We start from the raw sequence: 16,769 nt of genomic DNA, 5'->3' as shown, positions 1-16,769 counted from the left end.
TAACTCATGTGGTAAAATAGTCTTTTTTTTTTTAACAGTTAAGGGAGTTTGTACTCACGGTTCAGGGACTTGACGGCACAGTGCTGCTTCTGCCCGTCTGGCTCCAGCAGAGTCCCATGGAAAACGCAACCGAAGTGACCTGCAGGTTACAACACGGTGCGTTAGTCACAATAAGTCAGAATCAGTGACTTCAGAACCTCACGTTCAAACCTGTTCAAACCTTCTACATAAACTCCACATAAAGTAAGCTTCTATGAAAGAGGTCTAATTACGATAGGGACATATGAGATGCACTGCTTTCACGCCCGATGATGATGAGGTCCAGCCACAGCCAGGACCGAGTCAGCTGGCAGGAGTCAGTTTAGTATTTCAGGAAGTTAAATCAATGATTTCTTGTTTTGTTGGGTCTTTATTGTTTCAAGCTTTTAGGTCTTGTGGACATGTTTGATAGTCAGTAATGAGCACTAGAGCGGTGCTTTTATTTTGGCACGGCATAGACACAGACTGAGTGCAACTGACAACCACATTCCTTTTTGTGCGAACATACTTGGCCAATCAACTTGTCATCTGATACTGATCATATCTACCATGACTTGTTGCTTAACGTACACTCCAATGAGTAAGTAAACAGTTTCTACATCTTGCCCGTAAATGGCACCATCTGAATAAACACTAAAACTAAACTTGTGAGACACTGCAGGCCCTTTGGGGATTTTGTGCTAACGGTGTTGTTCATTTTACACCTTGGCTTGTTGCAGCCGTCTTCCCGACAGTGCCGTTTTGATTAAGATCATGCGTTCAGCCAGTTGGCTCCATGATCAAATCAGTTCCCGATCAAATAAAAAATATTTCTATCCACTGCTGATGCATAAAAATTAAAGTTTGGAGCAGAAGGATCAAGGTGATTTCATGCACTCAGTGCACACATCTTTTTATGCACATTTTCTGGCTGGGTTTTAAAATAAGTATATCTGACTCTTGCGTGTATGTGTTTTGCCTGTTTTCACACCTTTAACAGCTAATTCTGATTATCTCAAATTACCATCACCCTCGCACTTAATCTGCCCCCTAGAGAAACCCAGTATGGAGCTTTATTCATTAATACCCCCACAAGCTAATAGGCTATGCCGAACCCCCTTGAGTTATCGTGCATTTTATTGAATTATATCTCTTAAGACACGAGGGCTTGCCCAAGTCTGGAAGGGGTGCAGGAATAAAATGAGCGCGGCGTTCTCCTATCACGTCCCCGCAGATGGCTGACGGTGTTGGATTACGACTCCCAACAATGGACCCTGGGAATACTAGCTGTGAACAAATCATCCTACGCCACTTAAGAAAAAAATCCTGCCTCGAAATCCAGGCTCTTTCTTCAGGGGATAATTCAGCTGAGGGGGCAGGGGGCTGTTCTCTGTGACATGAAGGGGTTTTGGGGGTCTTTCTCCTCTCGACGTTAAATTTGATCCATGGGTCTGACCCGCCTACTTAAGCACCACTATATGAGGTGATTTTGTGTCTGCGTGTCAAGCTTGCGGCTTGATAAAGTGGGCAATTAAGCTCTTTGTGGGCGATTTAAGCTTTTGTATAGCTTTACATAAATCCCAAATTTAATCTGAGATGATAATATCATTCCATATCAGCTGCAATCCCATCATGAATTGTGCCAAACAATGTATTTAGCACCTAAAGTCAGAAGTTAGAAATGTATTTTTTTTACGATGCCCGATGCTAAATGTAGAGTATGCAAGGACAAGAATCAATAAAACATAAAAGTCTAGAAACACACTTGGTGACTTCAGGGCTTTGGGTCTTTCAAACGTCATACACCCTTGCCCAGGCGAGGCGACCCGACCAAGGCTGAACCTTTCTGGTGCTCTGTTGCTGGTCTTTCTCCCTCTTTGTCACTTTTTTTCCTTTTGCCTTCAAGGCTTCCAAGATCAACCATTCCCTTGGTGTTTGTACCCACCAGCATCCAATGGCTAACAGACATCACACACTCAAGTATATGGTCTTTTTTTTTGTTTTGTACTTTTTGCATTTACTTTTCTTAATGCAAAAAATATGTGGTATTTGCAGGATTGAAAAAATCCAGGAAAGATAAATCAGTCAGATGAAAATGATTATGAAACGTTTACAAATACGTGATGACAACTAGACGAGTCCTACATGATGCAGGAACACACCTGAAGCTGGACACCAGTGGCAGCTACTATCCAGAGTGAGTCTGTGGAGTGTTTCGGTTGGTTAACTACAGCTGTATTATATGTGCATGAACACACTGATGGTCTACAGCACATCAGTGTTCATAGAATAATTATTTCAATCCAGACAGTGATTTGTCGGACAATATTTGATGCTTTACTGAATTATTTATCTCTTGTAGTTTATTTCCCCCTCATTCATGTTCATGCTCATCCATTTGTAGCTGCTATAAAAAAGATTTAATCCCCCTCTTGAGGCTCTTTAATGCGTTCTTCGATGATAACAGAGTATCAAAAACGCTGCATGCCCTCGATAGGCTCTGGCATTTTTGGCTACGCTGGCACTTGGATTAATGATGGAACAGCTCTCCATAAATGCTCTAAAGGCTTGGTTACAGCAGTTTGTATTGACTGGATCTTCATATATAACGTTTTCAAATACATAAATGTCTGCTTTGCTGCTTTATTTTGCACATTAACCAGCCATTAGCTACTTCTTGGAAAAAAAATGCTTTTTTTGCCTGGAAATGCACAGAGAATGATGATTATCTTTTCACATCTGCCATGTTTAGAGTTCACAGAGGAAGAACTGGGTAGCTAACAGGGGAAGTAGTGTTGATGAATAGACAAAAAATACATCCACGACAAAATAAATTACTTAATCAACAGAAAATACGATGAAAGCGGAAACACTACAGTAAGGTCTAACTACCAAGAATCTATATGAAAATAGAGAGACCCAGCGTTGTGTAATTTTCAAAAATAATGTATTTTTAACAGTAAATATAGTATTTATTTGACTGACCTCTGCCGATGACCTGGTTGAGGTGGAGCAGCAGCTGCTCCCTGGCGATCACCACATGTTGCACCTCAGTCAGCAGGTCTGGGTGGAGGCAGGATGGGTCGATGTGGACCGGGGCCATCAGCAGGGGTGACACCAACTCGCCATCCATCCCCAAACCAATCCCACCTCCCAGTGCCCCCAGTCTGGGAGACAGCAGCTCCCCGTTGCCGCCGTAGATGGGAGGAGCCCCCCTGCATGTCTCGGGCCTGTCGTTGCCCTGATCTGGAGTAGCAAAGGAGATGGTGGGGGTCAAAGGTCAGCGGCTTTATCAGCGGGGCCTCCAGAGGTCAAGGTGTGTTACATGATCAGAAAGGGGCAGCTACAAAGGCAGAGAGCAACTTGACACTGAGGTGGAAGGGAGCTGAGCGGGAAAAACAAAGTTTCTGATTTCTCTGCTGATGTGAAAATAAATGCAGGCAAATCTTACATACAGACACACAGGAGGACTATAATACATTTACAGCCACCAATCTACACCGCAACTCTCCCTGAGGACAAGCATTAGTTCATTAGTAAGTCTACCTTCTCAGATTTGAAGCCTTCAAGTCACTTTTTGGCAGCAGGAGAGTTAGTTTGCCCATCATGCTCAGGATCAGAATACATGGAGCCCCTTTATCGCCCTCAGGATTCAAGCTTAGAAAACCAAAACCACAGGTGACTCTGGACACAGGCTCCAAAAGCCATATCTCACTGGCAGATTTTTTGCTGTGCTGACACTTATAACTTGTCAAAGTTGCTTAGATATGACAGTTGAACAAGCAGCAGCGCTTTTCCTTATTTCCTTTCCACTGGAAGTAAAGTGACAGAAGATTGTCTGGAGAGAGGGGAGGGCATGATATCCAGCATCAGCATGTTTGAAGCAACAGGCAATAAAACGATCAGGTTCCTTTGGGTCGTACAAATTTACTTTCAACATTTATTATCTGCAAAGTCCCACTAGTAAGCGTAACCCCGATTCTAAGAGTTGGGACGATGAAGCATATATTTACAAAAATCAATAAAATTGATGAAGTAAAACATTAGAATACATTGTCTTAGTACTGTTTTCAGTTGAGTATGTGTCACAAAGGGTTGCCAAATGTTAAATCTTGTCTTATTTATGCTTTACACAACAACTTTTTCTTGGAATCATGGGTGTATTATTCTGATCACGACGTGTAACGTAGAAGAGGTCACTTTCAGCAACAAACCCACAGAGATGATCATTTATTCTGCAGCTCTGCTGTGTTTTTTAAAGCCTTTTATAGCATATTCTTTGACTTAATGCTCACTAATTTTGCTCTTTGATACATCTAAAGAAGCAGAGAAAGGTGATTGGCTCCCACCTGTGTCCTCCACTCTGCCCTCGTGTTTATTGCTGAATTGAAGCTGTATATTTCAAACGCTCTGCAGACGGCTGTGTGTCAGATGTGAAGTGAGCCAAATAACCAAGAGAAATGTGAGTATTTTGTCCTCCCTGACTTGGACATTTGAGATGTGCTGCCCTTTCATGTTTCTTTTTTTTTGGGTCCAGATCTCCGCAAAGAATTGTTGAAGCGGAACCTCCTTTTTTCAGCTCAGTCTCATAATGATGATTAGTGGGAAAGATCTTGGGAAAGTTATTCCTAAGAGCAATTCATGGATGTTTATTTTTTCTAAAGATCGGGTACATGACTGCAAAGGAAAGAGAAAGTTTCAACGATTCCAACAGTGTGTATATTGTGGCTGTGGTTTTTAACGTGACTGAAATATAAACTCTGAGAGGGAGCGTGAGTTTGGACATGAATAGAAGTCATGACCCCGGAGTTGGCACGGAAGTTATGATGATGTAAACTGGCCACATGGAAGATTCTGATCAGCTGATTCAAAAAACACCAAAATGATTCAAAATGTGTCAAAGACAACAACTTAAGTGTCCTGAAGGCTACAGGTGTTAGTTCATATCGTCTTAGGCATGCACCGCTAGCACAGCGTTCAGCCCCACAGGGAGGGAAGCAGGTAGATGGGAGGGAGGGAAGGAGGAGGGGCATGGGGAAGGGGAGGTGCTTATCTGGTTGACGTACCCTCCAGCAGGGTTGTTCTATAGTCGACTGACTCGTGGGAGACCATTTCGTTAGTGGGGCTGACGCTCCTCGCGTTAGCCAGCCTGTCCAGATGCTGGATGTGACCCCGGCCATCATACCACACCTCAGACAGATCTAGAGTGGAAGACAGAGGGAGGGGGTGAAGAAGGAACGAAAGAGACATAAGGGGGATGAGGAGTGCGTAGAAGGAAAGGTGAGAGGGAGGGGCGAGATGATGAGATAGAGAGAACGAGAAGGAGGGAGAATGAGATAGAGGAGGAGAGGGGGAGAGATAAGAGCGTTACTAAGAAAGGCAAAGCAGTTCACCGGTGCGCCCCACGCACGAACGTCCTGTAAACCCACCAGGCAAAAACAAAACCCAAGCAGACACACATGCGAACGGACGAACACACACGCACACACGCACATGCGCACACACACACACACACACACACACACACACACACACACCATGATCAATTCAATGTTTAGTTCTACATCTTCAAATTGTAAAAGGACTTCTTGAAACCATGATTGATACAAGGCAATATACTACATACTGTACATACTGTACACATGCATAATGCATTTTGTATGTTTCATGTCTCATATCTTTATATTCCTGTTATTTGTGATACAGGTGAATCAAGCACATATATCATATTCTGATTCACTCACATATTTCATTCTTTTTGGTCGATTTTTAAAATCTACATATTTTTCTCTTTTTTGCTTTGAAATTGTACTCAATTTGCAAACATCCTGCCAGACATTTCATAAAACTTATCATACTTGACCTGACTGTAGCATCTGATGAACACATATCAGAGCAGATAGCGTTACAAAGTCTTGTGAAATCAATGCCAGTCGGTCACTGTCTGAGTTGAGGATGTCACAATTGTGTAGACTGCAGGATTGAACTGACCTTTGACCCTGTGACCCCCGCCACGACCCGACATCTCTGCTCTTACCATCGATGTGTTTGTTCCTCCTCCACATGAGCAGAGTTCCCAGCCCGAGCAGCAGCAGGCTGACGCACACGCAGCCCACGATGAGGCCGGTGTAGTCCGGCTCCTGAGCCAGCGTCACCTTGCCCAGATGCCTGATGGAGTCCGCCTGGCGCCACTGAAAGAAGTGAAGGGATGTGACGGAGTTAAGGAAGTGAATCTTAATAACACCGGTAATTACTATTGAACTGCCCTCCATCCATACCGAAGTCAGAGGTCACATTCAGTTACTTAGGAGCTGGTAAAGATTAAGTGTCGAGGTCTGAATCTCAGCTCAACAGGCCTGACGTCATTAATTCATCTGGGTGGTTAAGGCACATTTTTGTGTCCATAATGTAGATTTCATGTAACTTTTATAATTCATTAAACAGTATTTTCTAAATCCTACTGATCCTACGAGTATTACCTAAAATCAGTAATGGAATGTAACTAAGCCCATTTACTCAAGTAAAGGTAGGTATGAGGTATTTCAGCATCTCCATTGTCTTCCACTCCGCTACAGCTCGGAGGAAATGACTGTACTTTTACTGCACCTCTTTCTTTTTTTTTTATAACTTTAGTTCTACTTTGCAGATTGCATGCTGCACCACATTTTTCAATTATTTGTATTAATTTGTGATCGGATAAAAATACAGTAGTTCCGATAATGAGTGAGCACGATAGGGGAACTGTTTGGCCTTGGCGGAGGTATGGGCTCTACTGACTTCCATTCTAGTTTCTTACTGAGTGTCTCCGAAGAGTCGACTGGAGGCATGAAGTGAAATTGAGCCTGAAACGAGCATGAAGCAATGGTTGCCGCAGCACAGGCCTGACAAAGCAAGTGTCTGTCGATGTCTCCGGTTACAGACTTCAGGACGTCACTGACTGTGAAGGATCTGACGCTTAATGTTAAAGACTTAATTGAAGTTCATGTGGACGTGTTCACCTACATGCTGCCTGTTTTCCCTAATTGAATCATTTAAAGACAGTGTGTCTCTGTCTGACCTCTGACGGACTGCATGAAGGCATCTGCTGGATAAACAGAGGCTACCACTGTATACATGACACTTGTAGTATGTCAGGCATGGCATACGTGGTGGCGCACATACAAGCATTTAAAAAGGCATCCAACTGGCATTCATGCAATAACACACGCATGCACGCACAGCAACACACGCCCACACACACACACACGGACTGTTTCCTCAGTCTGGAGGCAGATTACATCAGTGATATTGCTTTTGCCATTATTAGGTTTAGTGGAAATGAGGTTTCTACTGCAGATGGGATGGTGCTTGTGTGTATATGAGTGTGTATGCTGGCACGTCTAGAGATAGGGGATATATGAGTGTGTGCGTAAGGGATATTGGCTGACCATCCCCTGACACAGGCCAGTTCACAAGTCGACGGCGATGGGGCTGATAACGCCGGGTCTGAAGCACAACACTGCCTCACCAGAAGGCGACCGGTGTTATCTTTAGGACCACACGAGGACGACTGAGGCTCGGCATGTCGTATTAGTCTGTGTCATAAAGGTCTTATCGAAACTCATTCAACTCGCTTGGAGGCTGTTTGTTGCAAAAATGATGCAACAGTTCTTGGGCAACTCCCAGAACACAAGAGTTTCATTATGATGCGGGATGTTCAACGCACTTCTCTTTCCCCCCCGAGGCTCATTTATGCCTATTTTACGCACTCCAGCATACTTGCGGATGTCTCTTGGCCCCCCATGATTCGTGGTAGTACTGCTCTGTTTGTTCGCATGCGTAAGCTTCCAGAAAACATGCACAAATACGAGTAATTTACAGTGGGTCAGTTTGATTTGCTTTGTTTCCACGAATGCCTTTTCAAACTCCATAAAATTGCTTAAGAACTTAAAGCGCCTTTTGGTAAGATGGTTGATGTTTGAGGCTCACTCCCAACTAGTTACTAGTTAAATAATGGCACTTCTGGATGGTGGCAGACCTGACCACAGCATCAGCATCTGATGCATTGGGAATCCCAAAGCTTCAGTATTACTGTCTTACTGACAGGATATAAGAGGAAAATAGGAAAAATCATACTAAAAGCAGGGAAAGAGAAGGTTTTACTCATTCAGTGAAAAATGACCTTTAACCTCTCACTCAAAACATAACTCCCCTTGTTCTTGCATGGTATCCTGGTCTATTTGGGGTACAGAACTCGGCCTTTCCACCTCTTTCTCTTTGTATTCTTGCTAAATATTGGTCCAACATGCTGTTCTTGAAGCTCTCTCTTTTTTCTGACACCAAAACCTGATATTTGCTGAAACGTTTCCTGCTGTCAGACTCCACTTTAGCTGCTGGAAACGTGTTGACACAGGGCTGCGGCATGTACGTTTTGGCCAGATACCCACAGAAAGAATTGAAATACATCGAACAAAGGGATTGGAAGTAAAAAGCACAAAATCCATCAGGTCCTTTTCAGTTCCAAATGAATTTTTTTTGTATAGAGCACAAGTAATCACAGCCTTTAGTGAGTTTAAATGTATTTACTGATTAATATAAAGGTCATAATAAGTTGGATGGCTCCATCAAGAGCTCCTGTGACAGGATGCTACACGACTGCTGCAAGGAGAGCAAGTAAACCAGTGGAGGTCAGTAAAACAAGGTTGTCAGGACGTGTTAAGTTAATAAACACCCTTTAAAAATATATATATTTTTTAAATGTTTTATAATCACTGACATATTCTTTCAACAATCTGCGTCACAGCAGTTAAACCTAAAAAATGATATCCTCATCATTAATTAAAGACTGTGTGTGTGTGTGTGTGTGTGTGTCAGTTTCCTCTGACATTTCTATACCGTACGTCCTCTTCTCACGACTCAAGAGGACGCTTGACTTATATTCAAGTGACAAGACAGCTGGATGCTGAGCCCTCTCACTCAACGCGCCGTGTAATAAATTCTCCCCGAGCCGTTTTTTATAAGGAGACTGCATTAGGACAGGAGAGTTATTGAAGTCTCCAGTAAACGATCTGGAACGCTGAAGGAATGTGGTGTTTTCCGTGAATCTCCCACAGCGCCGAATGAAGAGCTCAGAGTGGCCGATGGCAGAGCGATCCTGCTTCTGCCTCAAGAGAGCTCGCGCAAGTGAAGCTGGTCTTCAGTTTGTGTTTTATTACTGTCAAACCTGGAATCAAATGAATAGAGAACAGGCGACATTTTGAATAAAGTGTCAAGTAATATGATAATTAATGTCAACTAAGTTGCATTTAATTGAACGCACTAAATGAAAATAATCCTGACTATTACAACAACTAACTCTTCTTGCACAGACTATGTCCCGTCTGTCCTCACTGTGTGTTATGGTGTTACTATGTGGTGAGTCAGCCCCCTCCTCCTCAGAAGCAGGTGCTTTGATACTATATGATACCTTTTATTGCTAAAATTCCTCCCGTGAGCCCGATAAAACAAACAGAGGGGAATTCTCATATAAAATGCATCATAAGAGGCTTTGCGGATCTCTGCTGTATTGGATCCACTTGTCTTAGAGCAAACGTCTGATACACAGTATCTGATTGAAACGTCAAAAACCTCTTCAAGACACGATTAGTCTTGGCTTTCACAAGCGTTTGTGCTAGGCTTTTATGTTGAAAAGGAGTCATGTGATCTCATGTTGTGCTGTTAAGATTTTTTTTTTCATGTCAATCAATGTGACGTCACGCTCAACACAGGTCACTTCCAGGTGGACACTTGGTGGTTGATTTGCATTGTGGAGATGCTACGTGAGATCAGCTAACTAAAGTTTCTGCCGTCATTTTCCTCCTTTGCTGGAACATTTGAACTTTTGTATATTAAAACACAATGGTCTGACCTGTGACATCTCACAGCCAGTTGGACTAACTTGTAGTTTTGGGTCAATGTTCTTTTAGTCTGTCATCAAACAGGTAAATTACATCTTATACCTGACGTAAGTGAAAGTGTTGTTATCACATGAAAGGATCAAGCATGCATTTCAGAAGATTTCTAAATGACTACACTTCGAAATAACATCCTAAAAAAGAGGACAATTGAATTGTATCTATGCTACTGGTGCAGGAGTTGTTTCAACATGCGGAAATTTTAATCCACATGTGAAAAAAGCCAATCACTTGTGAAAATGCCCTTTACACACGTGAAACCTTTTTGTTTTCACACGTTCAAATTTCAATTCACATGTGAAGACAATTTCATGCCATTTTATGAGCCATATTTTGTTTCCTTACTTGGAAATTGTTATCGTTATTCTTTTCCTATTATTATCATTACACACGCATCATTATTATGTGATTGAATGTTCTCACCACTTACGACTGAGAAATAGAACTGTTAGCGTCTTCCTGTGGTCCAAACTTAAAAAGGACAATGAGTTAATTCAGTGACACGCAAATAAAATAAACCTGATTATCAACAAACTGTTGAACACACCCTGACACACACACACACACACACACACACACACACACACACACACACACACACACACACACACACACACACACACACACACCCTGCACTGCCTTCAAACACACACTAAAGCTTTCCCCATGCAGGAAAACTGGAACAAGTAGTCTATTCAGTCAGTGTGCGTGTTTATCTGTGTGTGTGTTGGGTGTGGATGTTTATTTGTGGTGGGCTGGGTGTTTGTATAAACTGAAGGCTGTTTTAATTTGATTGGAGGCGTGAGCACCTGTGTATCTCCACACAGCTATAATTTGTGTGTTTCTGTCAGTGAGCTGTTGAACAAAGTTTAACCAGTAGAGAAAATAATAATAAAGGCAATAAAGGGACTAAAAGCTAGAACGACATGTTGAGAAGGTTGAGGTGGTTATGTGTGAGCATAGTCTTCAGGCGTGTCTCACCTCCACCTGCAGCTCCCTGGGGGGGACAGCCTGTAGCTCGGTGGGAACGGTGCACTCCAGAGTGTTTCCAACCAGAGTCAGACTCTCACAGCTGTGGTTGGAAACAGTCAGGACCTGGCACTTCATCGCCTCCCTGTCCATCCGGTCACCCTGGAGGAAGCAGAGACAGATGGAGAGGAACAAAAAGGGAGATGGAGAGGAAAGACAGCAAAGGGGAAGGAGGGAGCCAGGGAAGAGACATGAGCGGTCAACAGTTTGCAAAAGGGTGGAGGTCAACGCATCCAGCTCAGCAACGTGACAAGCAGCTATTACTGAGGTCAAAGGTCAGTGAGGCCAGACAGTTTAACAAATGTATCGAGGCGAAATAAAACTGGAAACACACAAAAATGCAAACTAAGATGCCAAAAAGCTTGTTTATGATTTTCAGATGAAATGATATCAGATATTTCACATTAAACCTCTTTACTCTAAGGTCAGAATTGTTCACTGCCTACAGGAAGGAGGAAAACAAATCAGAGGGCAAGCTCGACCAACATAAGCGAATGGACAGAAATATGTTGTTTTTTTTTCCCCAGCTCGGGAATAGAAACAATTAAAACACAATGAGAAGAGCCTGAGAGGTATTACTGGCCAGCCTTGAGTCCCTTCTATGTAAAGCAAATCTATTTAAAGATGGAGTGGCAAGGTCCTCATACATGATATAGCTGTTATGTCTGCCTGTATGGAACGCATTCCTAAAAAGATTTGCATTTAATCAAATTAACACAAATTGATTGGCGCAGGATAAAACTGAGCCCATTTCCATCCCGGGGCAATTTATTCATTTTTGGGCCCTTCAGAGTTCAGAACCCCCGAGGGGAGGGCGGGAGCGGAGCGTGATATTTTGGAGACGTGCTATGAGCGCAGCCCGGCACTGGGAGATTTGAACAGGCAGCTAGCAGCAGTTAGCGGCTAACTCAAAGAAGACGATCAGCAGCCAGTTTATTTTACTTATTCCATCTCTGCATAAACACGTTGTCTGAAAAATCCACCGTATTTTTGCATCTCGTTGTTGACTTCACGCAGCAGCTTCTCGCCAGTGTTATTGTTCAGAAAGCAATGTTGCTCCTCGATATGCACGATGCGTTACTCATCACACTGGACGCCAACCCTGTTTCCCCCCACCCCGTCCACTTTTTATTTGCTTCCAGAAAGCTGGCATGCTATCCAAAGTGACACAGTGGGGCGTCATTATGTCGGCATAATGAGGGCTCTCCTTGCTGGCAAGGATGGTTGAGGGGGAGGTCAGGATTTTTTTTCCCAAGGTTGTCCTGGGATTTGGCTCTCTGCTTTGTTATAAATCAATTTATCAATGCATTAATCAATTTACCAGCCTCAGTAATGGGTCTTAACATTTGCCTTTTAAAAGTCCAATAAATAGTTTAAAAGTGGCACACAGAAGCTTAAAGAGTGTGAATATGTGACAGGAGTGTGCAGGTCAAAATGATACACATTTTCTGTGTTGCCTGTACATTCTGTGATTATATTAGCGTCCCATGTACATACATGTATAGATGGTATTTACACATGCACCTTATCCCTGCTGTCCTATAATTTTATTCTGCATACTTTATTAAAAATACAATAGATGATAAAAATCTTGAAATCTTGAAGAAGTCTTAAGCCGCGGCTTGTTTAGGAAATACTGGCATTTGGAAACAGAAGGCTTCAATTGTGTTGGAAGAGATGGTCCTCGCTGCGGTAAATGAGGCGCAGGTCTGTCTTCTTGGCAGAGCTCGTAATGATTCACAGTGATCGAAAGCATGAACCCGGGCCTGCCGCTGCAGAAACGAGGGAGACAGAGCCACTTATTCTGTTCGCGTGACCTCTAGCGGGATGACAACAAACACCCCCTCTGAGTTCTGACTGGAAGCACACACAGCAATTAACCATGTGAGCGTGTGTAACCGAGTTAGTGAGCGTGTGTGTGTGTGTGTTTGTGTGCGCGCTGTTTGACGGGAAGCTCCGAAAAAGAACAACGCGGCATAATTTGTTATCCGACTTGCTCTTGCTCTTGTTCCCTTTGCTTTCTCTTCTAGTTCACTTTTTGTTTCTGTGATTCCATCTAACTCCCTCTCTCCCTCTCTCTCTCTCTCACACACATAAACACACTTGTTTGAGTGCAGCAGAAGGCAATAAAGAGAATGATCACATTCCTTGCGTGACAGCTTGGGATTTTCCAATTTGACACAGAGTGGAGGCTTGCACCTGTTCCTGTACCCTCTCTCACCCTCTCCCTCTCTCTCTCTCTCACACACACATACACACACACACACACACACACACACACACACACACACACACACACACACTCCTGGTCTACAAAGCAACATGAACCACTAATTTGCAATCAGGTTCTGTACAAAGACAACCTTTCGTCACAACATCATCCGATACAGGCTTCCTATTTGGTGTGTTTCCCAGCTGTCGGCATCACAACACTGTGCACACAGCAGAGACGAATTATTAAAGTTATTAGCGAGTCATCACAGTAATACCAGTCACTCTAAATAAACTCTTACGATGATAATTAAAAGTGAGATGCCTCCTGGTCTCCCGTGACGTGACTGGCAGCGATAAGAGCCTGGCCGCACGCCAAAGTCAGCAAATTGGTTCCTGCATGTGCCGTTGTACCGGTGCGGAGCTGTCAGTCAGAGCTAAATATTCCTTTATTTGTCTGTTATTGGCTGCCAATTTGGAGTTAGAGTCATCAGATGGCGCTAAATGAGCCCAGAATTCGCCCCTTTACTGGAGGCCACCGCAGGGCAGGGTTATCAGATAGCGTTAAATGTGGCCCGTTTCGGTGCAATGCCTGGTACCATCCCCCCCTGGGTAAAAACTGGGGGGTTTGTCTGGGGCTGAAGGGGGGGGAAGGGGGGGATAGAGGTTGGGTCGGTGGTGGATTTAGCATCGGGGCCAAGGTCACGTCTGGGAAAAGAGAGAAAGAAGATGAAAAAAAAAACAGCCAGGATCCCTTGCGAGAGGTTCAGCACAGCTGCCACAAGACGTCGGGCTGCAGTCAACAAAAAAACGAAAGAAAGAAAAGAGGAGAAATATGTATTTCATTGTGTTCCTAAAACAGGCTCTGGGGAATGTGGTGGCTTGTTTGAAAAAGCAGCATTAATATGTCAAGAGCTTTGACCTCGGCAGCCAGAACAATGCAAGTCGACAGAGAGAATACGTAGAGACGTATAGCATCAGAGGAGGGACGGGGAGGACGGGGTGGGGGGGTGTAAACGATAGGAAACAGACTCCACTTCCTGTTTTTCTTCCAGTATTGTTTCCTTCCCAACTTGACCTGGACATTGAGGGTTGTACGTGTGAATGTGTCGATTGGGAGGCAAAGTGCGGCGAACAGCAGGATGAACATCAGCCCGGGTTCATATTGTGAACACATCCCATTCATTAAAGTCCTGGAAACTACATCTCTGAACAAAGAAGTCAAACAAATCTCAGAAACATCAAACTTTGCTGACCTGCACCAGTACTGTGTGTTGGTGAGTTAGCAGACTGGTGCAGGGGTTAGTACTTCTTGTATTCCGGTTCCAGTTTTGATATGTTTCTGCTTCTAAGCGTTTGAAATTCGCCACAGCACATAAATAGAAAACCTTGAACTCGACTCAGCTGGAGTTGCTGCAGGTGTCTTGAGTTTCTGCACCTGTTTTTCTGCAGGTGCCTTCCCTGCTGGAGTTCTCTTCTACAAGAAATCTTTACCAACGGTGCAGTTTTTTTTGCTGGCTCACGCCTCTGAGCGCTAACCTCTTGCTGTTATGTGATTTTTCTTCAAACATTACAGTAAAAGAAAGTCAATGGGAGCAAACAAGTCACTCCACTATTTTACAAACAACAACATTAGGCTGTGAAAAAAGGTTTTCTGGGATATTGATAAAAACAACCTGCCCTCAGCGCCAAAGATTAACAGAATAGATACAAGAATGTGATAGCAAAATGACTTTCAATTAGTCTTAAATTCTTAACCTACAGCAACAAAACCCCATAAAAATTGAAAATAAAATATAAAAAGTAAAGTTTTGCACTGAGTGGAGTGAACTTTGTTAGCCTGTGTCTTCTTCTTGGACGTTTTTCATCAATTTTCAATGGCGAACGGGGGGCTTAAGTGAGCATAATTTATTTGTATCACTATAAAATCAGGAGATTAACATTTGGAATGACCCATCGGGAGAAAGGGTTATGAATATGGGAAACCTCTGTGAAAATACGTGTGTGGCAGGTGTGAACCAACTGTGGCAGCACATTTACCTTGAGCTCCACGATGCTCTTGTTGTCCTTAGAGGTGAGCTTGGGGTCCTGGAAGAGGGGGTCCTCCACGTAGATCAAGTCCCATTGATCCGTGGAGAAGCCGTCCAGGACGAAAGCCACCTTGGTGAAGACGGGAGGCTGCAGACCCAGTTTGGCCAGAGAGGGCGTGGTGCACTGGATGGAGGTCCGGTTCTCTCCGTACACGCAGCTCTACACGGTGAGACAAAATGTTGGCTGCAGGTCAGAAAAACTGTACACCGTCCAAGTCGTTGTTGTCCGCTTGTCCGCTTGTGTACTTTCACGCTTGTTAACTATTGTTCGGATCTGTGGCGTGTTCAGGAACACTTTCCTCATTAACGCTCAGGTGTTTGCATCGTTTTTAGGAAACGATGTTGGCACACGTTTTGATGTATTCGCGGAAGTTGGGGAGTAATGTATGGTGGGTCAAAGCCACATGAGCACAGCCACAGAGAGCTCCTATTTTCTACTACTGATTTTTTTTTTGCTCATCCCTGAAGCATGCATTTTTATGTGCTGTATTTGCAGACAAAAGTTCTTCCTGTGGGAGTATGTACTGCATTTTGACTCTAAACAAACAACATCACAAGTCGAGTGGAACTGATTTCCGACCATCTTATTTTATGGAAAATAAAATGGAATATGCCTTACTTTGTGTAAAAGTGGACAGGACCTTGAAATGATACGACGGTGCATCAGGTTTAGTATAGGTCTAATTCAGATTCTAGTAACAGCATATTTTAGGTCTATGGGGTTTTATTAGGATACAGATATTTAACCCTCTAATAAAGAACATATTCATTCTAGTTTCAGTTTTATGACACAAAGTACGGCTTGTTACGTCTTATAAGTGTACTGTAAAATGATGCGTGACTGATTTGGGTTTTAATTTAATGGTGTGTGTCCGGGGTCGGCTTTCATAAAAGCTCTCATAATACCCGATTTAGATTCTATTGAGATTGGGACAAGATTGTGGGGACAATCATTGTAAAAGACACAAAGACAAACGTTTTCATTGCTTTGCTAGTGAACTAGTGACCCCAGCCCTTAAATTCAACCATCATCCATGTGATCCTGATTCACATCTTATATTAACCTGGTCTTACAGCTAAACTAGTCACTTGAATGAAAATTGTTCTTTTCCTGCATTTTGTCACTTTAAAGGAGACCTATCAAGCTTTTTTCTTTTTTCCTTTCCTTTTGAGGGTTTTATCAGTTCTTCTGCAAAAGTAAAAAATGGCAAAGTCTGCACCAACAGAAGCTCCCCTCTCCTACGGAAAACACTGCTCCTCAAACTACCCCATTCTGTGACTTTGTGACATCACACTATATCACCACGTCACACATTTGCATAAAGTATGCCTAGCAGCAAGTTTGGCAAGCGAGAATTTATTTAGCACAGCTGTTCTGTTGTTGTTGTCAGCGGTGCTGGGTCAGGCATGTGTGAGCTGACCAATCAGAGCAGACAGGATGTTCAGGAGGATGAGCCTTAAAGAGACAGGAGCTAAAACAGGGTGTTTC

At 43.3% G+C, this 16,769-nt stretch overlaps 1 protein-coding gene across 1 annotated transcript in view; it reads right to left on the bottom strand.

Moving 5' to 3' along the window:
• Positions 1-16,769, bottom strand: part of met (MET proto-oncogene, receptor tyrosine kinase) — a 73,191-nt gene that overhangs the window by 8,914 nt on the left and 47,508 nt on the right. Inside the window, exons 11-16 of the mRNA XM_030426770.1 lie at positions 15,231-15,440; positions 10,932-11,081; positions 6,056-6,209; positions 5,085-5,219; positions 3,004-3,264; positions 59-139 (exon numbers count right to left, since the gene is read on the bottom strand). Coding sequence (XP_030282630.1) covers positions 59-139; positions 3,004-3,264; positions 5,085-5,219; positions 6,056-6,209; positions 10,932-11,081; positions 15,231-15,440 — 991 coding nt within the window. The remainder of the gene's footprint in view (positions 1-58; positions 140-3,003; positions 3,265-5,084; positions 5,220-6,055; positions 6,210-10,931; positions 11,082-15,230; positions 15,441-16,769) is intronic.

The sequence above is a fragment of the Sparus aurata genome, chromosome 8, assembly GCF_900880675.1.
Source record: "Sparus aurata chromosome 8, fSpaAur1.1, whole genome shotgun sequence".
Classification (NCBI taxonomy): Eukaryota; Metazoa; Chordata; class Actinopteri; order Spariformes; family Sparidae; genus Sparus; species Sparus aurata.
The sequence above is the reverse complement of the archived record's forward strand: the minus strand, read 5'-3'. Positions and strand labels throughout refer to the sequence as shown.